General features: G+C 41.1%; 1 protein-coding gene across 3 annotated transcripts in view; it reads right to left on the bottom strand.

The window, feature by feature from the left end:
- The window catches only part of Dhx57 (DExH-box helicase 57), a 45,449-nt gene that overhangs the window by 13,527 nt on the left and 14,462 nt on the right, over positions 1-17,460 (bottom strand). For all 3 annotated transcript variants that reach the window (XM_090337110.1, XM_090337109.1, XM_090337108.1), the window contains exons 7-16: positions 17,152-17,273; positions 15,478-15,673; positions 14,248-14,372; positions 12,065-12,198; positions 11,345-11,399; positions 10,314-10,519; positions 5,345-5,461; positions 3,538-3,634; positions 2,631-2,804; positions 1,781-1,981 (exon numbers count right to left, since the gene is read on the bottom strand). In XM_090337110.1, the coding sequence (XP_090193236.1) occupies positions 1,781-1,981; positions 2,631-2,804; positions 3,538-3,634; positions 5,345-5,461; positions 10,314-10,519; positions 11,345-11,399; positions 12,065-12,198; positions 14,248-14,372; positions 15,478-15,673; positions 17,152-17,273 (1,427 nt within the window). The remainder of the gene's footprint in view (positions 1-1,780; positions 1,982-2,630; positions 2,805-3,537; positions 3,635-5,344; positions 5,462-10,313; positions 10,520-11,344; positions 11,400-12,064; positions 12,199-14,247; positions 14,373-15,477; positions 15,674-17,151; positions 17,274-17,460) is intronic.

The raw sequence follows: 17,460 nt of genomic DNA, 5'->3' as shown, positions 1-17,460 counted from the left end.
CCTGCCTTAGTCTTAGTGTGTGGATTCCGTAAGTGTGCTATTGGTCCCAAACACAGTATGCTAGCTAGCACTCATGTCTTCTAGTTTTCCTAGCAATACACTGCAAAAAGTTTTTATATTTGAAACTTCTTATATTTGAAACTTCTTCAGAATAAAATTCTTGCCAGGCACTGAGGGTTCACACTTGTAATCCTGTGGCTCAAGTCCCATCCTTGAGCAAAAAAGTGCAGGACTCTTAAGTTTAAAAAGCTATGGGGGGGTGGGGGGACTGGGAGTTTAGCCTAGTGGTAGAGTGCTTGCCTAGCATGCATGAGGCCCAGGTTCAATTCCTCGGTACCACATACATAGAAAAAAGCTGGAAGTGGTGCTGAGGCTCAAATGGTAGAGCTGTAGCCTTGAGAAAGCCCAAGGACAGTGCTCGGGACTGGGGGAAAAAAACCCAAAAAGCTATGGGGTCCAGGCAAGGTGGCTCACGCCTGTAATCCTAGCTACTCAGGAGGCTGAGATCTGAGGATTAAGGTTCAAAGCCAACCCAGGCACAAAAGGACCTGAGCCTCTTATCTCTAATTAACCTCTAGAAAAACAGGAAGTGGGGCTTGGCTGAAAGGTAGGGCGGTAGCCTTGAGCTGAAGAGCTCAGGGACAGCACCCAGGCCCAGGCAGAGTTCAAGCTCAATGATTCACAAAAATAAATAAATAAAAATAAAAATAAAAAGCTATGGGGAGGTGGCACTGTGGCTCAAGGGATAGGATGGTAGCCCTGAGCTGAAGAGCTCAAGGACAATGGTCAGGCCCAGAGTTCAAGTCGCACGACTGACCAAAACAAAACAAAAAATCAAACTGAGTTCTTGTGACAGGGCAATGCTATGCTAATAAATGTTTAGCTGGGTGCAGTGTCTCAGGCCTGTAATCCTAGCTACCTAGAGGCTGAAGATCAAGGTTCAAAGCCAGCCCAGGCGCTAAAAAGTCTGTGAGACTCTTATCTCTAATTAATCATCAGAAAACTGGAAGTGGTTCTGTGGCTCAAGGGGTAGGGCAGTAGTCTTGCATTGAAGAGCTCAGGGACAATGCCCTGGTCAAGGGGTAGGGCAACAGCCTTGACCTGAAGAACTCAGGGACAATGCCCAGGCCCTGAGTTCAAGTCCCATGACTGACAAAAAAAACACACAAAAAAGCTATGGGACAGGGCTGGGAATGTGGCCTAGTGGTAGAGTGCTTGCATAGCATGCACGAAGCCTTGGGTTAGATTCCTTGGTACCATATGCACAGAAAAAGCCAGAAGCGGTACTGTGGCTCAAGAGGTAGAACACTAGCCTTGAAAAAGTACAAGGAGCTGGGCATTGGTGGCTTTTGTCTATAATGCTAGATACTCAGGAGATAAAGTTCTGAGGATCATGGTTCAAAACCAGCCTGGGCACTCTCAGGCATTCTCAACTCCAATTAACCACCAGAAAACTGAAGAGCTCAGGAACAGCACCTAGGCCCAGAGTTCAAGTCCCACGACCGACCAAAAAAAAAACCCCAACAGTTCCATTTCTGGTTGCTGGTTAACTGTAGATGAGTCTCATGGGCTGTTCTGCCTGGGCTGACTTCCCACCTTGATCCTCAGATCTCAGCCTCCTGTGTAGGCAGGCATATAGACATGAGCCACTGGTGCCTGGCTCAACCAAGTCTATTTTCAGAGAAATGTCTTCTGCTAGAAAAAAGGAAAACATGCAATTTCAATAGGCTGAGAAACATTTACACTTGCTGGAAGCAGACTATAAAATTAAACAGGTAACCTTAGACACAGCTGCTCCAATGGCACTCTCTGTATTTCTGGTAGCTGCTGCTTTAAAAGCTGGTGGCTATAGTGATGGCTTGTGAATAAATGGAAGCAGACCCCTGATGCAACACGGCCTGCTCGACCTTTTCTTTGTAGAGCATTGGCTTGAGAAACAAAAGTATCCTCTAGACTTTCCATCCCTTTGCAGGCATCATATCTATGAAAGAAAAGGAAATCATTAAATAATATTGAGTTAATTAAGAAATATGTGACCAAGACATATTGAGGGACATAGATGAGTCACCATACTTCTTCCTTTTTTTTTTGTCAGTCATGGGGCTTGAACTCAGGGCCTGCGAGCTGTCCCTGTGCTTGTAGCTAAAGGCTAGTACTCTACTACTTTGAGCCAAAGTGCCACTTCCGGTATTATGATAGTTAATTGGAGATTCTTACAGACTTTCCTAGCCGGGCTGGTTTTGAATTATGATCCTCAGATCTTAGACTCCTGAGTGAGTCAGCTTTGCACCCAGCTGGCTCACATCTATAATCCTAGTTACTCAGCACACTGAGATGTGAGGATCAAGGTTCAAAGCCAGGCCAGGTAAGAAAGTCTATAAGATGCTTATCACCAATTAATTACAAAAAAAGCCCGAAATGGATCTGTGGCTCAAGTGGTAGAGCACCAGCCTGTAGTGAAAGAACTAAGGGACAGCTCTCAGGCCCTGAGTTCAAGCCCCAATGCAAACACAGAAAACAAATTAGGTTAAACAGCCACCCATGTAGCTTAGTACCTTAGTATTAACCATTTATAGTCATGATATCCTAAACAAGGCATCTTTCCCTCTATGACTTCACCAAATTAATACCTCTTTTCTTTCATCTTCCCGCAATCAATGACATAGACAACATCATCAATAGTTATGGATGTCTCAGCAATGTTGGTGGAAATGATAATTTTAGTTACACCTATTGGAGGTTTTACAAATACAGCCTGCTGCTCCTCACTGGACAGAGATGAGTGGAGAGGGTGAATCACACATCTGAAAGGAAAAACACAGAAAGGATTCTGACCGAAAGCACTGACACTGAATGAGTGGGTTGAATTCCATTAAAATTAAGAATGTCTTTACATATCAGCAACTTCTCTGCACCTGTACTCAGGGCTCAGTTCCTCTCAGTGGGAAGATTCTGATCGTTACAAATGCTCAGTTCCAGGAATTAAAACCTTGTACCAGTACCAGTGCTGGAATATAATCAGAGGAATAAATAGTAGGTGTTCTACCACTAACACAGTTAAAGCAAGTAAAAACAACCTTTCTCTTGAGACCAGAGACAGAGAGAGTGCTATATGCTAAGAAACTTCATTCTTCCATTTCTAGAGAGTGTTATTGGTTTGCTAGTTTTCTTCTTAAATGTGAAAAGAACAAACCCTAGTGCCTTGCTACTATGAAAGATCTTCTCCTAAAATGGCAGCATTTCTTAGTTATTACTAATGCTATCTTGATCCCCATTTTCCTTTCCTTCCCAGGAATGTAGCAACTGAAATGACACGCAGGTTTGCTGAGTCACTATGCTGTGACTGAGAAATAGGTTTTGTTGTTGGGATGGAATAACATATTTCCTGGAGCAAATGGGGCTGCCTGCCTCCAGCTGGCATAAACAGGCATGCTTGAGGAGTGACCCCAGAGTGCAAAGAAGGCAAGGACCATAAAAAGACCTTTCTGGATGTTCATCTCTGCAGATAAACGCAATGGAGAGCAGTAACTGGCTTACCGATTATTACGTCTGTTGTTGAAAAGAGAATTAGACTGTAGCTGTTCATAGAGCATTTTGATTTCTGCTAATCCTGGTAAAAACACAAGTATAGCACCTAGATATAGAAAAACAAGCAGTAAGATGAATGAAAAAGTTAATACAGATTACTAAGCTCTTTACTTATTTATTTATTGCCAGTCCTAGGGCTTGAACTCAGGTCTGGGCACAGTCCCTGAGCTTCTTTCTGATCAAGGCTAGCACTCTATCACTTGAGCCACAGAACCACTTTTTCTGTTTATGTGGTACTGAGAAATTGAACCCAGGGCTTCATGAGGCAAGTGCTCTACCACTACACCACATTCTCAGCCCTATCATTGACTTTCTAGTCACATTATTTATTCTGGCCTGATTAGGTAATTTTGTATCATTTCTTCTTGGCTACTATAATCATTCCCCTTCTCCCCCACCACCCCTTCTCAGGAAGTTTTCCTTTGGAATGAAAAAAGATTCTCAGTCCATGGATAATGTATTATTTACACCTTGTAATTTGTCAAGAGAGGAGAAATGAAAATTAATGTAGCCAGAAGAGGGCAGTCATTTACCTTACTCTTAGGCACTGCAAAGAGCCTATCATTTTGTGAGGTCCCATTGCATTTAATGATCACCCAACAGAGCTGACCTTCATTTACATATGAAACAAAAATTTATTCTCAAACTAAATGTTCCAAGCACTCATTGTTCTACAGTGTTGAGTAAAAATCACTGTTATCATCATCATCATCATCATCATCATCATCATCATCATCATCATCATCATCGTGTATGCTGGTCCTGGGGTTTGAACTTTGGGCTTGGGTGTTGTGCCTAAGCTTTTTTGCTCAAGGCTAGCACTCTACCACTTGAGCCACAGCTTTACTTTTGGCTCTTTGGTAGTGAATTCAAAATAAGACTTTTGTTCTTGGGCTGGCTTTGAACTATGAGCCTTAGATCTCAGCTTCCTGAGTAGCTAGGATTATACTGGCTAAAAATCTTTATTCATTAGGAATTTGGAATCTACTGAAGGAGATGTTATAAAACACTAACTTCAGATGGGCTTAAGTGTTCCAGTCATGTTGAGTATAATGGAGTAAGCAGGAGAGGGAATAAGGCAGAGAAGGTGGTCTGCAGAGGTGACACACGGCAGACATCTCTTGATGTGAAGAGCTCAGGTATGAGGTCTGAGCATAAGGCCAGGCCACAAGTGAGGTAAACATGGCCATGGATGGGGAGGCAGTGAATAGGGAAGCAGTGATTGTTCTGGGATATTGCATCAGCAGCGGCAATAGCAATAACAATAACAACAGTAAAGTGGAAATAACAAAATAGGGGTGTCATTATTAAGGGAAGGATCCATTAGGCTTGAATTTACACAGGGTTTCATACTATGTTAAATGCTTTATATGTGTTTTCTTTCTTTTTAAAATGTAATGTAATGTAGTGTGTGTGTATGTGCCACTGGATATTAAACGCAAGGCTTGCTCATGCTGAGAAAGTGCTCTACCACTGTGCTACAACCTAAGGCTCTATATGTGTTCTTACAATATTTGGAATAGCACTATATCCATTACAGAATTTTTCAGTCTTCGTTTTACAAACAAGAAAAGAGCAGTAAAGAAAAAGAAAAGAACATTATTTAGGGCTATAAGATTCCTAAGTTCTTAATTCCACTGCCCTGTAACTACATGTTCAGAGTTTTATGTCACGCAAACACTCAAGACTGGTTTAAATACTCAGGGATTGGCTGTTTAACAGGTGGGTTATCAGGGCTGAGTGAAGAAGCAGTTACCTGGAGGGTAGGAATGCTTCCCATCCACAATCCACTCTAATAAGGCCTCTATTAGGTCAAGATTAACCTTCTCAAAATCCAGAATGGACATTGTTTTGATGACTGACTTGCTAACCCCTGAAAGACAGAAGGGTAAAAGTCAGAAAAATAACTATACTTTATTGAAGACAATATACCCAGGGACTAAGTGAGTACTGAGATGATTTAAAACACAGAGGTTCACAGTGACCGTACTGAATTTTTTTACTTTTAGTGTCTCAAAATACACAGCCTTGCCAGAAGTACCTTCTTCTTTCCTTCATTCTTTCTTCCCTTCTCTACTCTTCTCTTCCCTCCCTCTCTCCCTCCCTTTCCTTCCTTCCTTCCTTCCTTCCTTCCTTCCTTCCTTCCTTCCTTCCTTCCTTCCTCCCAAGTCCTTCTTTTCTTGACAGTGTCTCACTAGAGGTAGCTTGGATTGAACTCACTAGCTCAGGCTAGCCTCCAACTTTTTGGGGAAGGAAGGTAAGTATTAGGGTTTGAACTCAAGAGTCTCATGCTTGTTAGATAGGTGCTCTAGCCCTGAGCCTCACCTCCAGTTTGTCCCACTTTTATTTCGTTCTCATACACACACGAATACATGTATATACACATATAAACACACATACACATGTATATACACATGCATATACTCATGTATATACATATGCATTTATATACACATATATATGTATACATATATATGTATAAATACACACATATACATGTACATCCATCCCCCCATGGAAGGCTGGTGCTCTACTACTTTAGCCATATTTCTACTTCCTTTATACTGGTTATTTATTTATTTATTTTGCCAGTTCTGGGCTTGAGCTCAGGGCCTGAGCACTGTCCTTGGACTTTCTTAAGGCTAGAGCTTTACCACTTGAGCCTCAGCACCACTTCCAGCTTTTTTCTATATATGTGGTACTGAGAATAGAACCTGGGTCTTCATGTATGCTAGGCAAGTACTTTACCACTAGGCCAAACTCCCAGCCCCTATACCGGTTATTTTTTATTTTAATTGTTGGGATAATGTATACTGTTTTTGTTTTTTTTTTTTCCAGTCCTGGGCTAGAGCTCAGGGCCTGAGCACTGTCCTTGGACTTTCTCAAGGCTGGAGCTCTACCACTTGAGCCTCCGCACCACTTCCAGCTTTTTTCTATGTATGTGGTACCGAGGAGTTGAACCTGGGTCTTCGTGTATGCTGGGCAAGCATTCTACCACTAGGCCAAACTCCCGGCCCCATACTGGTTATTTTTGAGAGAGGGTTGCTCTGCATGGACATGCTCTATGTACAAGCATGGACCACCCTCACTGCATTTTAGACTCCCCGTAACAAGTGCAGACCACTATGTTCTAGTGATAAGAGTGCTTTGCCTAGCATGCACAAAGACCTAGGTTTGATTCCTCAGTACCATATACATAGAAAAAGCTGGAAGTGGTGCTGTGGCTCAAGTGGTAGAGCTCTGGCCTTAAGAAAGCCAAGCCCAAGGACAATGCTCAGACCCTGAGTTCGAGTCCTAGGACTGGCAAAAAAAAAAGGGTAAAATTTTCAAGACTTTTTTAATGGGTAGAGTGGTAGCCTTGAGCTGAAGAGCTCAAGGATAGCACTCAAGCCCAGAGTTCAAACTCCACAACTAACCAAAAGAAAAAAAAGAAAACTTTTGCCTTGGGTTGGGAGCCTAGTCTAGTAGTAGAGTGCTTGGCTAGCAGGCATGAAGCCCTAGTGAAGCCCTAGGTTCAATTTCTCAGGACCACATACAGAAAAAGCTGGAACTGGTGCTGTGGCTCAAGTGAAGAATGCTAGCCTTGAGAAAGTACCCAGGCACTGAGTTCAAGCCACAGGACTAGGAAAAAAAAAAGTCAGATATAGAAACTCCTTCCTGGTTAAATCATCTCATTATTCACATTAGTTGGAAGACCAGGCAACAGTTACCATGGAAAAACATATGAAGAGGTCATAGCTTTTTCTTTTTCCCCTAGCATCTTTGTATAATGATTCAAATTCTAGGTTCCTTTGAGGAAATGAGAAAATATATAGGTCCTCTTGAAAAGTACATGTGACTACCAGGTGCTGGTGGCTCAGTCCTGTAATCCTGGCTACTCATGAGTCCGAGATCTGAGGATCATGGTTCAAACCCAGTCTGGGCACAAAAGGACCTGAGACTCTTTTATCCAATTAACCCCTAGAAAATGGAAATGAGGCTTGGCTCATCGGTAGGGCAGTAGCCTTGAGATGAAGAGCTCAGGGACAGCGCCCAGGCCAAGTTCAAGTCCCATACCCACCCCCCCCCCCCAAATACTGCCCATCATGCAAACCTACAGCCTAATTGGAAAAAGAGAACTTATTGTCAGTGTTGAGGTACTGAGATAGGGATGATGCTGAAAAGTCTGAAGATGAGCAAAAGTGTTGCTTTGGTAAAAGGATCCTGTTGTGCAAAAAGAAAGGAAAAAGTAGGCCACACAAACAAGGATGTGGCTGGATATGGAAGGCAGAGCAGAATTAGCTTTTCCTTGCCCAAGACTATAGAGAGCTAAACTTTTCAAAAAGGAGAAAAAAAAAAAAAAAGAGAATGGCAAATAAGCAGAGAGCAAGAAAGTTATTTTTCTCATTGTTTGATCATTTAGCTAGTCAAATATTCTTATAAGAATTGACTTTTTAAAAACAATTATTTTTTTGTTAGTATCAAGTAGCTGTACAAAGGGGTTATAATTCCATAAGTCATGTTATTGAATACATGCTCTGTAATCAATCTTACCCTATCATTTGGCTTTAAAAATTTTTTTATTTTTTTGTGCCAATCCTAGGGCTTGAACTCAATTCTAGGGCTTGATAACTAGGTGTTATCCCTGAGCTTTTTTTTTTTTTTTTTCTGCTCTACAACTTGCTCTACACTTCTGGCTCTGTGTGTGTATGTGTGATTAATTGGAGGTTAAGAGTCTTACAGACCTTCCTTGCTCAGGCTGGCTTTGACCTAAGATCTGAGGACCACAGTCTATAGTCTGAACTGTAATCTTCAGATCTCAGCTTCCTGAGTAGCTAGGATTAAAAGTGTGAGTCACTGGTACCTGCTCCCCCACCCCCCTCCTTAAACTACACTTCTACTCAAAATTGAGCTGGGGAAATCAGTTAACTTTTTTTTTTTTTTTTTTTTTTTTTGCCAGTCTTGGGCTTGAGCTCAGGGCCTGAGCACTGTCCTTGGACTTTCTCTATGTATGTGGTACCGAGGACTCGAACCTGGGTCTTCATGGGTCCCGGCCCATCAGTTAACTTTTGAAAGGTAAGTTTTCTCAAAGGCACAGACTACACATCATCTAAACAAAGGGTAAGAAGCTCAGAAAAACTAAGCAAGGCTGGCTGTGGTGATCTACCCCATAGTTCCAAGGCTTGGGCGACTGATGCCAAGAGTTTTAGACCAGTCTGGGAGAAACTACAAGCAGAGCTATGTTTTCCAATTTCAATTCCTTCATTCTTCATCCTCAGAAATTAGGACCTAGAGATACTTCCTTAACTTTGTTAAACTCAATGCTTCAAATTAAAAATGCAGGGCTGGGAGTGTGGCCTAGTAGTAAGGTGCTTGCCTAGCGGTAAGGTGCTTGCCTAGTGTGCACAAATACCTGGGCTTGATTCCTCATTACCACATACATAGAAAAAGGTACAGGTGGTGCTGTGCTCAAGTGGTAGAGCTCTAGCCTTGAGAAAGCCCACGGACAGTGCTCAGACCCTGAGCTCAAGTCCAGAACTAACAACAACAAAAAATGTATGGCTGGGCTGGGAGTTTGGCCTAGTGGTAAAGTGCTTGCCTAGCATGCACGAAGATCCAGGTTCGATTCCTTGGTACCATATACATAGAAAAAAGCCGGAAGTGGTGCTGAAGCTCAAGTGGTAGAGCTCTCCCCTTGAGAAAGTCCAAGGACAGTGCTCAGACCCTGAGCTCATATCCACGACTGACATACACACACAAAAAAATGTATGGCTTAGATTCTCTCATAATTATTAAAGAAAACTGAATTTTGAAAGTGATACCAAAGGGATTTTCCCTTTCTACAATTTAATAAGGAATTAAATTATTAGCTTATCAGAATTTTTAAGTTCAGGTGCACTTAAATTAGAATCACAAATCTGTACTTAGCTGGGCACTGCGGGTTTGTATTATTTTGGTCACTCCTCAAATGACCCCATTTTAAAGATAAAGGAACTGAGGTGTGGGTGTGAGCACATTCATTTAGGAGAAACTCTGGGAGTTAAACCCAGGTTTGTAAGAAAGAAGTCTATTTTTCTAGTCTTACAACTCGCGACACTGCGAAGAGTTAAATGAATCATGTTAGAGAACTAAGAGTATATATTTCATAACAATTGAATAATAACTGGTACCCTAACTCCTGGGTGATTGCCATTCCACATTCAGGACTGAGAACCACCTTTAGTAGAGGAGAGAAAGGAAAACTCATTGGCCTTTTCTGTTCTACAAGCAGAAATAGGTCAGAGGCTCTTACGTGTAAAAGATAACCATTCTTTGATGGAAGGTCTAAGAGGAACAGGAATGGAAGTCTAGGAAAAGATAGCAAGAAGGGCAACTGCGACCTACCCATCACTACTCTAAGTTTTAAGGAAGAAGCCAAGGTAGTAACTTACGAGTTTATTTGTGCTCTTGCCAGTGTATGTAGATAAAGAACCACACAGGATAAAGAGTAGCTGAGAGAAGTCTGGCACAGAAGAAGGGAGCACCTAACCACATAAATGAAGATGTTCAACTCAAGGCAGATCTTTAGGGATGTTGTAATATTTAATCTAAAAGAGTTGATCAGATTTTTTCTGAGCAGGCTAGCTTTGAACTGCAATCCACAGGTCTAATCTTCTGAGTAGCTAGGATTATAGGACTGAGCCACTGTGGGAAAAATACTAACAATCTTCAGCATAGTTATACTTTTATCTCAGAAAGCACATTACCTTTATAACGAGTCAGGAGCTGCTTGAAATCTAATTGTTGATCTGGCACTGCGTCTTTGACAGAATCCTCATCCTGGAGGTGAAGCGAGAGTCTCAGGTCTTCCTCCACTTCTTCCAAGGCAGTTCTGTTGCGCCTTGCTTTAAGTTTTTCCTTTGAAATTTGTTTCATGGAGCGCATATATGGGCTCCCATCTTGTAACACGTACCTGAGGAAGGAAGATCAAAACAGGGCTATGGTGGGGGGCGGGGGTGTCTGCTGGCAGCTGTTTTACTAGCACATTTGGCAGAACATTGCTGCTTCTGTTCTACTCAGGTTATCCTATCAGTCTATGATTCCTTCTGGTTAGAAATACATTGGATGGAGTATGTTTCAGTTTTATCTAAGAATTTGAGAAAAACACTAGCCAGGAGAAATAAGTCATTCAGAAAATACATTTAAGCTGGTTCTCATTTTAATTTCTTCTTTGTTTTGGAGCTTTGATGCTGTCTCTTAGGTGTGTGTGTGTGTGTGTGTGTGTTTTTCTTCTTCTTCTTTAAGACTAGTGCTCTACTAATGGAGCCATAGCTCCATTTCTGACTTTTTGGTGGTTAGCTGGAGATAAGGGTATCATGGATTTTCCTGCCCAGTCTGGCTTAGAACTGTGATTCTCATTATTTCAGGCTTCTGAGAAGCTAAGCTTACAGGCATGAATAATTACCTGGCAGAAAGAAAGTAGCAAATGATAGTAAACTCATTTTACATATGATAAAACTGCCAGATTTTGTACTTGCCAGAATTACAGTTAAGGAGATGGATTTTAAATACTGGTATTTTGTTACCTTTTTTTTTTTTGGTCAGTCCTGGGCCTTGAACTCAGGGCCTGACCACTGTCTTTGGGCTTTCTCAAGGCTAGTGTTCTACCACTTGAACTACAGCACCACTTCTAGCTTTTCTGTGGAATCGAACCCAGGGCTTCATGTATGGTAGACAAGCACTCTACCACTAGGCCACGCTCCTGGCCCCTTGCGTACTTTCAGTAACATCTTCCTACCTTGTCACAGCTATTGCATCTTCCAGAAAAAATTGGTCAACAGGAAATGTGCGACCTAGAAACACAAAAAGAAATAGAAAAGCCTTAGGAGATCCATTAATCAATTTTGAAATACTTTATATATGTAAAATTCTCTACAAATAAAAGTTGGGCATTATAAGATACTATTCATTGTACTCACCCCATTCTAGAAGTGGGTAGATTCCCTACAGATAAACACATTCTCTCTTTTCTAGTATATTGCTACTAGAAACGTACATTTTGATGTTAAGCACAATGGATTGCTAGAAATTCCAAAGAACCGAGACATTGCCGGGTGCTGATGGCTCCTGCCTTAATACTAGCTACTATGGGGCTGAGATCTGAGAATCACAGTTCAAAGTCAGAAAACCAGAAATGAAGTGGGGCTGTGGTTCAAAATGGTAGAGCTGTAGCCTTGACCTGAAGAGCTTAGGGACAACACCCAGGCCCAGCGTTCAAGCCTAATGACCAGGAGGGGGAAAAAAAAGAACCAAGACCTTTCCCAAAAAGTAATACAAAATGGAAATCTGAAAAACAGATGTATTACCTCCTCTATCAACTACATTATATAGTGATGATTTTAAATCAATCTACTTCAGAAAGAGGCATAAGAATCTATTAATTTATGTCTCAAATGAACTCTAGAATAATGATATTGGGGGGTTAGAATAACAGACATCTACTGATACCATTACTTACCTGGTATAGTAATAACTGGACAAGAATTGAAATATTCAGAAAAGAGCTCAGCATTTAGAGTAGCACTCATCAGGATGACTTGAAGAGTTGGCCTCTGCAGCACAATATCCTTTAAAACCAGCAGCAAGAAATCACTAAAGGAAATAAGAGAGATACCTGAGGATCAAATGAATCCAATATACAAAAATTAATAACTTTTCTATTTTGGGGAGTAGGGCATTTATAAGACCTATGGAGGGAAAACTGTAACATTCAGAAAGATGTACATTTAATGAAATTCTCTCCCCAAACTCAGTGCAATCCCAACTGGCTTGTAATAAAATACCAATAGGGATTTATGATTAAGACTGATCAGTCTACTTCTAGATATCTGTAAGTACACAGGTACAAATATTTTCAGTACAGTATTGTTTGCAAAAAACCAGAAACTACCTAAATGCTAGTCAGCTGCAAAATGCTAAATAATATCATTCAAGTTATGAAATAAGATGAGGCAGAAAAAAAGATTAAGACACAGCTCTAGGTAATGACATGAAAACATCTCTAAGACATATTGATTAGAGGGAAAAAAGAACAAGAAGCTGGGCATGGTGGCTCGCGCCTATAAACCTAACTACTAAGGAGGCTGAGATCTGAGGAACAAAGCCATCCCAGGAACTAACGTTTAAGAGACTCTTATCTCCAATTAACCACCGGAAAATGGAAGTGGCTGGCTGGCGCTGTGGCTCAAGGGGTAGGGTGGTAGCCTTGAGCTGAAGAGCTCAGGGACAGTGCGTAGGCCCAGAGTTCAAGACCATGATCAAGACCATGATCCTCAGGTCTCAGCCTCCTAGCAGCTAGGATTAAAGGTGTGAGCCACTGGTGTTCAGCTTCTAAGTCTTTTTTTCTTTAGTTTCTAATTACTACATATTTCTTACTGGCATATTAATGTATTTACTTCTAATAGTCTTCTGGCTATAGATCTTATTAATTAAATCCTCTCTTCAATTGGTTTGATTTTTTAACAGTTTTATACATTGTCATATAAGATCCTACAAGACTTGGATCCTACTTTACTTCCTGCCATGTTAGCTTTCATTCACTGCACAGAAGCCTCAATGGCCTTCCTTTAGTCTGTGCCCACCATGCACTTTCTCATGGCATACAATTCAGTTTTCAATTTAAATGCCATCTCTTAAGAGATAGGGGTTTGTGGGGCACGTCACATTAGGGAAATAGAAACCTATGCTGTAAAAGGAGGCCTAACTCGTGGCCCAGTGCTCATTCCCTGGTCTTGGGACCACACCTGGCTGAGATGGTGCCTGCTGACTGATTGGAAGGCTTGGCTGTGGTTTGTAAGGCCACCTCTGGGATTGAACCCTTCTGCCCTGTGCCTTCAGCACATGCATCCTATTTCCTCAATGAGAGTACCTCCCCCAGCCCTGCCCACCTTTGTGCTGATATGCTCCTGCATCCTATATTAGCTGAATGGACTTCCTCAATAAACGAGTTCCTGCCTTGATGGGTCTCCCTGAGGCATCTGATTGTCCTCCAGTGAGGGAGGGCTGGTTGCGGGCGGTCAGTCGGCCCTCTCCTTTCTCGGCTTGTCCTGTTGGGGCGTGTTCTCCCTATCCCTCCTGCAGATCGGGAGGGACGGAGAACTAAAAAACCCCAACATGGGTTCTGACCATGTTATGGGTCATTCCCTCTAAATGCAGCATCCTGTTTATTTTTTCATTTCTGTTTCCTACCACACTGTCAGAGAGACAGACTTTTATATTCCAGCAATGTATCTATCACTTGGCATTTAGAAGAAATATATGAATGAATGTTGACTAAAGACTACAGAATAAAGAAGGAAGCACATATTGGTCAATCCATCAGTTATAGCATATTTCTAATAAGTAGTGTCTTAGTTCAGCTTGATAAGTGAAAGGTTATGAGGTGTCTCTTTGGATCCAATGGAATGACTCCACCTAGTAAGGTGACTCTCCTGGTGATGAACATGTGATGTAACACTGCTAGTGTTACAGACATTAAGAAAGCAGTTCCTCTTCTCAAACTTAAGCCTGGTAATTTTAAAAGTGTAAGCTCTAAGAAACTCAACTGGAAGCAGAACAACAACAATAACAACAACAAAAATTTAGTCATATTTTCATTTTACAAGTGTGGGAGTTCATCGGGGCAAAGTTTCATCTTATTACCTTTCTTCTGTCCTCTCGTGAACTTCATCAACAATGATGTGGGTGACTCCTTGCAAAGCACTGTCCCCTTCCAGCCTTCTCAGCAGCACTCCTGTGGTGCAGTACAACAGCCTAGTGGCTGAGGACTTACACAGAAAAATGTCAAGATTCAATGGGGTTTTTGAAAATGCATCAACTAGTAAGTTTTTTTGAAGGGTTAGCCATAAAGAATATGAAAAAACAATACTAGTTCTATTTAATATGAAACAGCATTAAGGATATAGCTTCTTGGCGGTAACAATAAAACCTTTTTGCTTCTAGCAAAAATTTAATATTCACATGAAATCATTAAAAGATTCCCATAAAATATTTCAAACAGTGAGTGATAAAATCAATTCAAAATGTGTTCCAGGTTTAAGAGTAAAAGAGTATTTACGGGATCACCCTAATAAAAAATAAAATGCCTTTATAAATGAAATTTGGTATAATCAAGTAAGTTTTAATACATATACATACATATATTTTAAATGAAGAATAGATATTTATCTAACTTCCACTTCTGGATACTAAAAGGTAGATCTCTCCCTTCCTCCCTCTCCTAAGGGGACTTCAACTGTAATGAGAGAGGTAATTAATTTAAAACATCCTTAGATGGCTGGGAATGTGGCTTAGTAGTAGAGTGCTTGCCTAGGGTACATGAAGCCCTGGGTTTGATTCCTCAGTACCACATAAACAGGAAAAGCCAGAAATGGCTCAAGTGGCAGATTGCTGGCCTTGAGCAAAAAAAAAAAACCCAAAACTCAGGGACAGTGTCCAGGCCCTGAGTTCAAGCCCTAGGACTAGCAAAATAAACAAATAACAACAATGATGATAAACATTGTAAATTTAAGCTCTGCACCGGTGATTCACTCCTGTAATCCTAGCTACTCAGGAGGCCTAGATCTGAGGATCATGGTTTGAAGCTATTCAAACAGGAAAGTCTACGGGACTCATCTCCACTTAGCCACCAAAAAAGCTAGAAGTAAAGCTGTAGCTCAAGTGGCAGAATGCTAACCTTGAGTAAAAGAGCTCAAGGACAGCACCCAGGCCTGACCTGAGTTCAATCCCCAGTACTGGTACTGAAAAACGTAAACAAAAAAACATCCTAAATTTATATATTCTAAATTTCCCATGAATCTCTAGACCCTTAAAATTCTTTGTATGTAAAAACTTTCAATTGCTATTATCAGGCAATAAGTAGAGCATACAGACCTTGACACTTTCTAACCGGATCTGGTAGCCCACGGTCAGACCCACCCGTTCTGCTCGTTCCTTAGCTACACGTTCAGCAACAGAGATGGCAGAGATTCGTCGGGGTTGGGTACAAATGATGTTTGCCACCTTATCAGGTGGTCCATTCAGAGAATCATCCAGAATAAACTGTGGAATCTGTGTGGTTTTCCCACATCTGTATGTCAAAACAAATGAGTCCTAAAATGAAGTTTTCAAGGGCTAGTTAACACAGGCAATGAGGAGTGCTAAAGCTAACTAGAGTAAATGTTGTTTCATCTAACTTATGAAACTATTTAGCAGCTAGATCTACTAAATTCTAGGAACTTAAATTAATAAGACGACTAAATAATATCATTTATAAATTGGGAGACCTGAACAGAATACAATTAAGGTTAATAAATTCCTCTAGAAATGTGAACTTTACAAATGGATCCTAAAGGACTATTGCCTTTTGGTTCATTTTTTTCCCTTTTTACATGTATTGATTTGGCTGTAACTATACTGAGGCTAAAAATAAACTAGAAGATACAAGAGTGCTAGATTAGTGAGTATAGGCACAACTATAACTTATAAATTGGGTCTTACCCCGCCTCCCACCCTGCTTTTTTCTTTTTTGCAGTTCTGCAGCTTGAACTCATGACCTCATGCTTGGGTTACACTCCCAGCTTTAATTGTGTACTCTTGAATAAAGAAATTAAGCCTGAGCCAGCACGGTACAGTGGCTCACACCTGTAATCCTAGCTACTCAGGAGGCTGAGATCTGAGGATCAAGGTTCAAAGCTAGCCTGGGCACAAAAGGACCTGAGACTCTTATTTCCAATTAATCTCTAGAAAACTAGAAAATGGGAAGTGGGGCTTGGCTCAAGAGTAGGGTGGTAGCCTTGAGCTGCAGAGCTCAGGGACAGCGCCCAAGCTGAGATCAAGCCTTATGACCCACAAAAAAAAAAAAAGAAAAAAAGAAAAAGAAAAAGAAAGTAAGCCTGCAACATGTCTTTGCACATATGGCATGAGTGAAATAGGAAAAAAATGACCCTCCCCCCCAAAAAAAAGCTTGGCCAAGTGGTAGAGTGCTTGCCTAGTATGCACCCAGGTTCGATTCCTCAGTACCACATATGTACAAAAAGCAGGAAGTGGTGCTGTGGCTCAAATGGTAGAGCTCTAGCCTTGAGAAAGCCCAAGGACAATGTTCAAGTCCTGAATTCAAGCCCCAGGACTGGTTAAAAAAAAAAAAAAAAAAGGTCTTGTCAAAGTAGCTGGAAAACTTGCCTTAAAATTGTTTCAAGATTGAAGAATACAAGTCTATGAGCTGGGAGTTTGGCCTAGTGGTAGAGTGCTTGCTTAGCATGCATGAAGACCTTGGTTTGATTCCTGGTTCCACATACATAGAAAAAAGCCAACACTGGCACTGTGGCTCAAGTGGTAGAGTTCTAGCCTTGAGAAAAGCCCAAGGGCAGAGTCACACCCTAAGCCCAAGCTCAGGACTGGCAAAAAAAAAAAAAAAAAAAAAAAAAAAGAAAAGAAAAGAATACAAGTCTATAAATTCCTAGATGAATTTCTGGGTTTTATGCTCTATAAATTGAATCTGGCTATGGTAATCTGTATATATGTCACATGTGTAGCATGGAAACTACTTGAAATAAATTACTATCTCACCCCGTCATACCACTTATGACAACCACTTGGTGCTTGCTCAGCAATTTTAGAATAGTTTCTCTTTCTTCCCAAGCAGGGAGTGATTGTCTTTCTTGCAGAATTGACTGGAACTGCCTGGAAGCCTAATAAAATCAAGGATAATGCATTTGTTTAGTTACTTTTCATTAGCTTTCACAGAGCCCTAATTAGTTTGCAACATTTCTGCTTTTTGACAATTTGTTCTCAGATAGAGATGGCAGGGATTTATGAAAACAGAATGCAGATGGCATTAGTGAGGCTGCTGCTCAAACAAGGACAGAAGCTGCAGAA

The sequence above is a fragment of the Megascapheus bottae genome, chromosome 7 (assembly GCF_031878675.1).
Source record: "Megascapheus bottae isolate mThoBot1 chromosome 7, mThoBot2.hap1, whole genome shotgun sequence".
NCBI classification, from domain to species: Eukaryota; Metazoa; Chordata; class Mammalia; order Rodentia; family Geomyidae; genus Megascapheus; species Megascapheus bottae.
The sequence above is the reverse complement of the archived record's forward strand: the minus strand, read 5'-3'. Positions and strand labels throughout refer to the sequence as shown.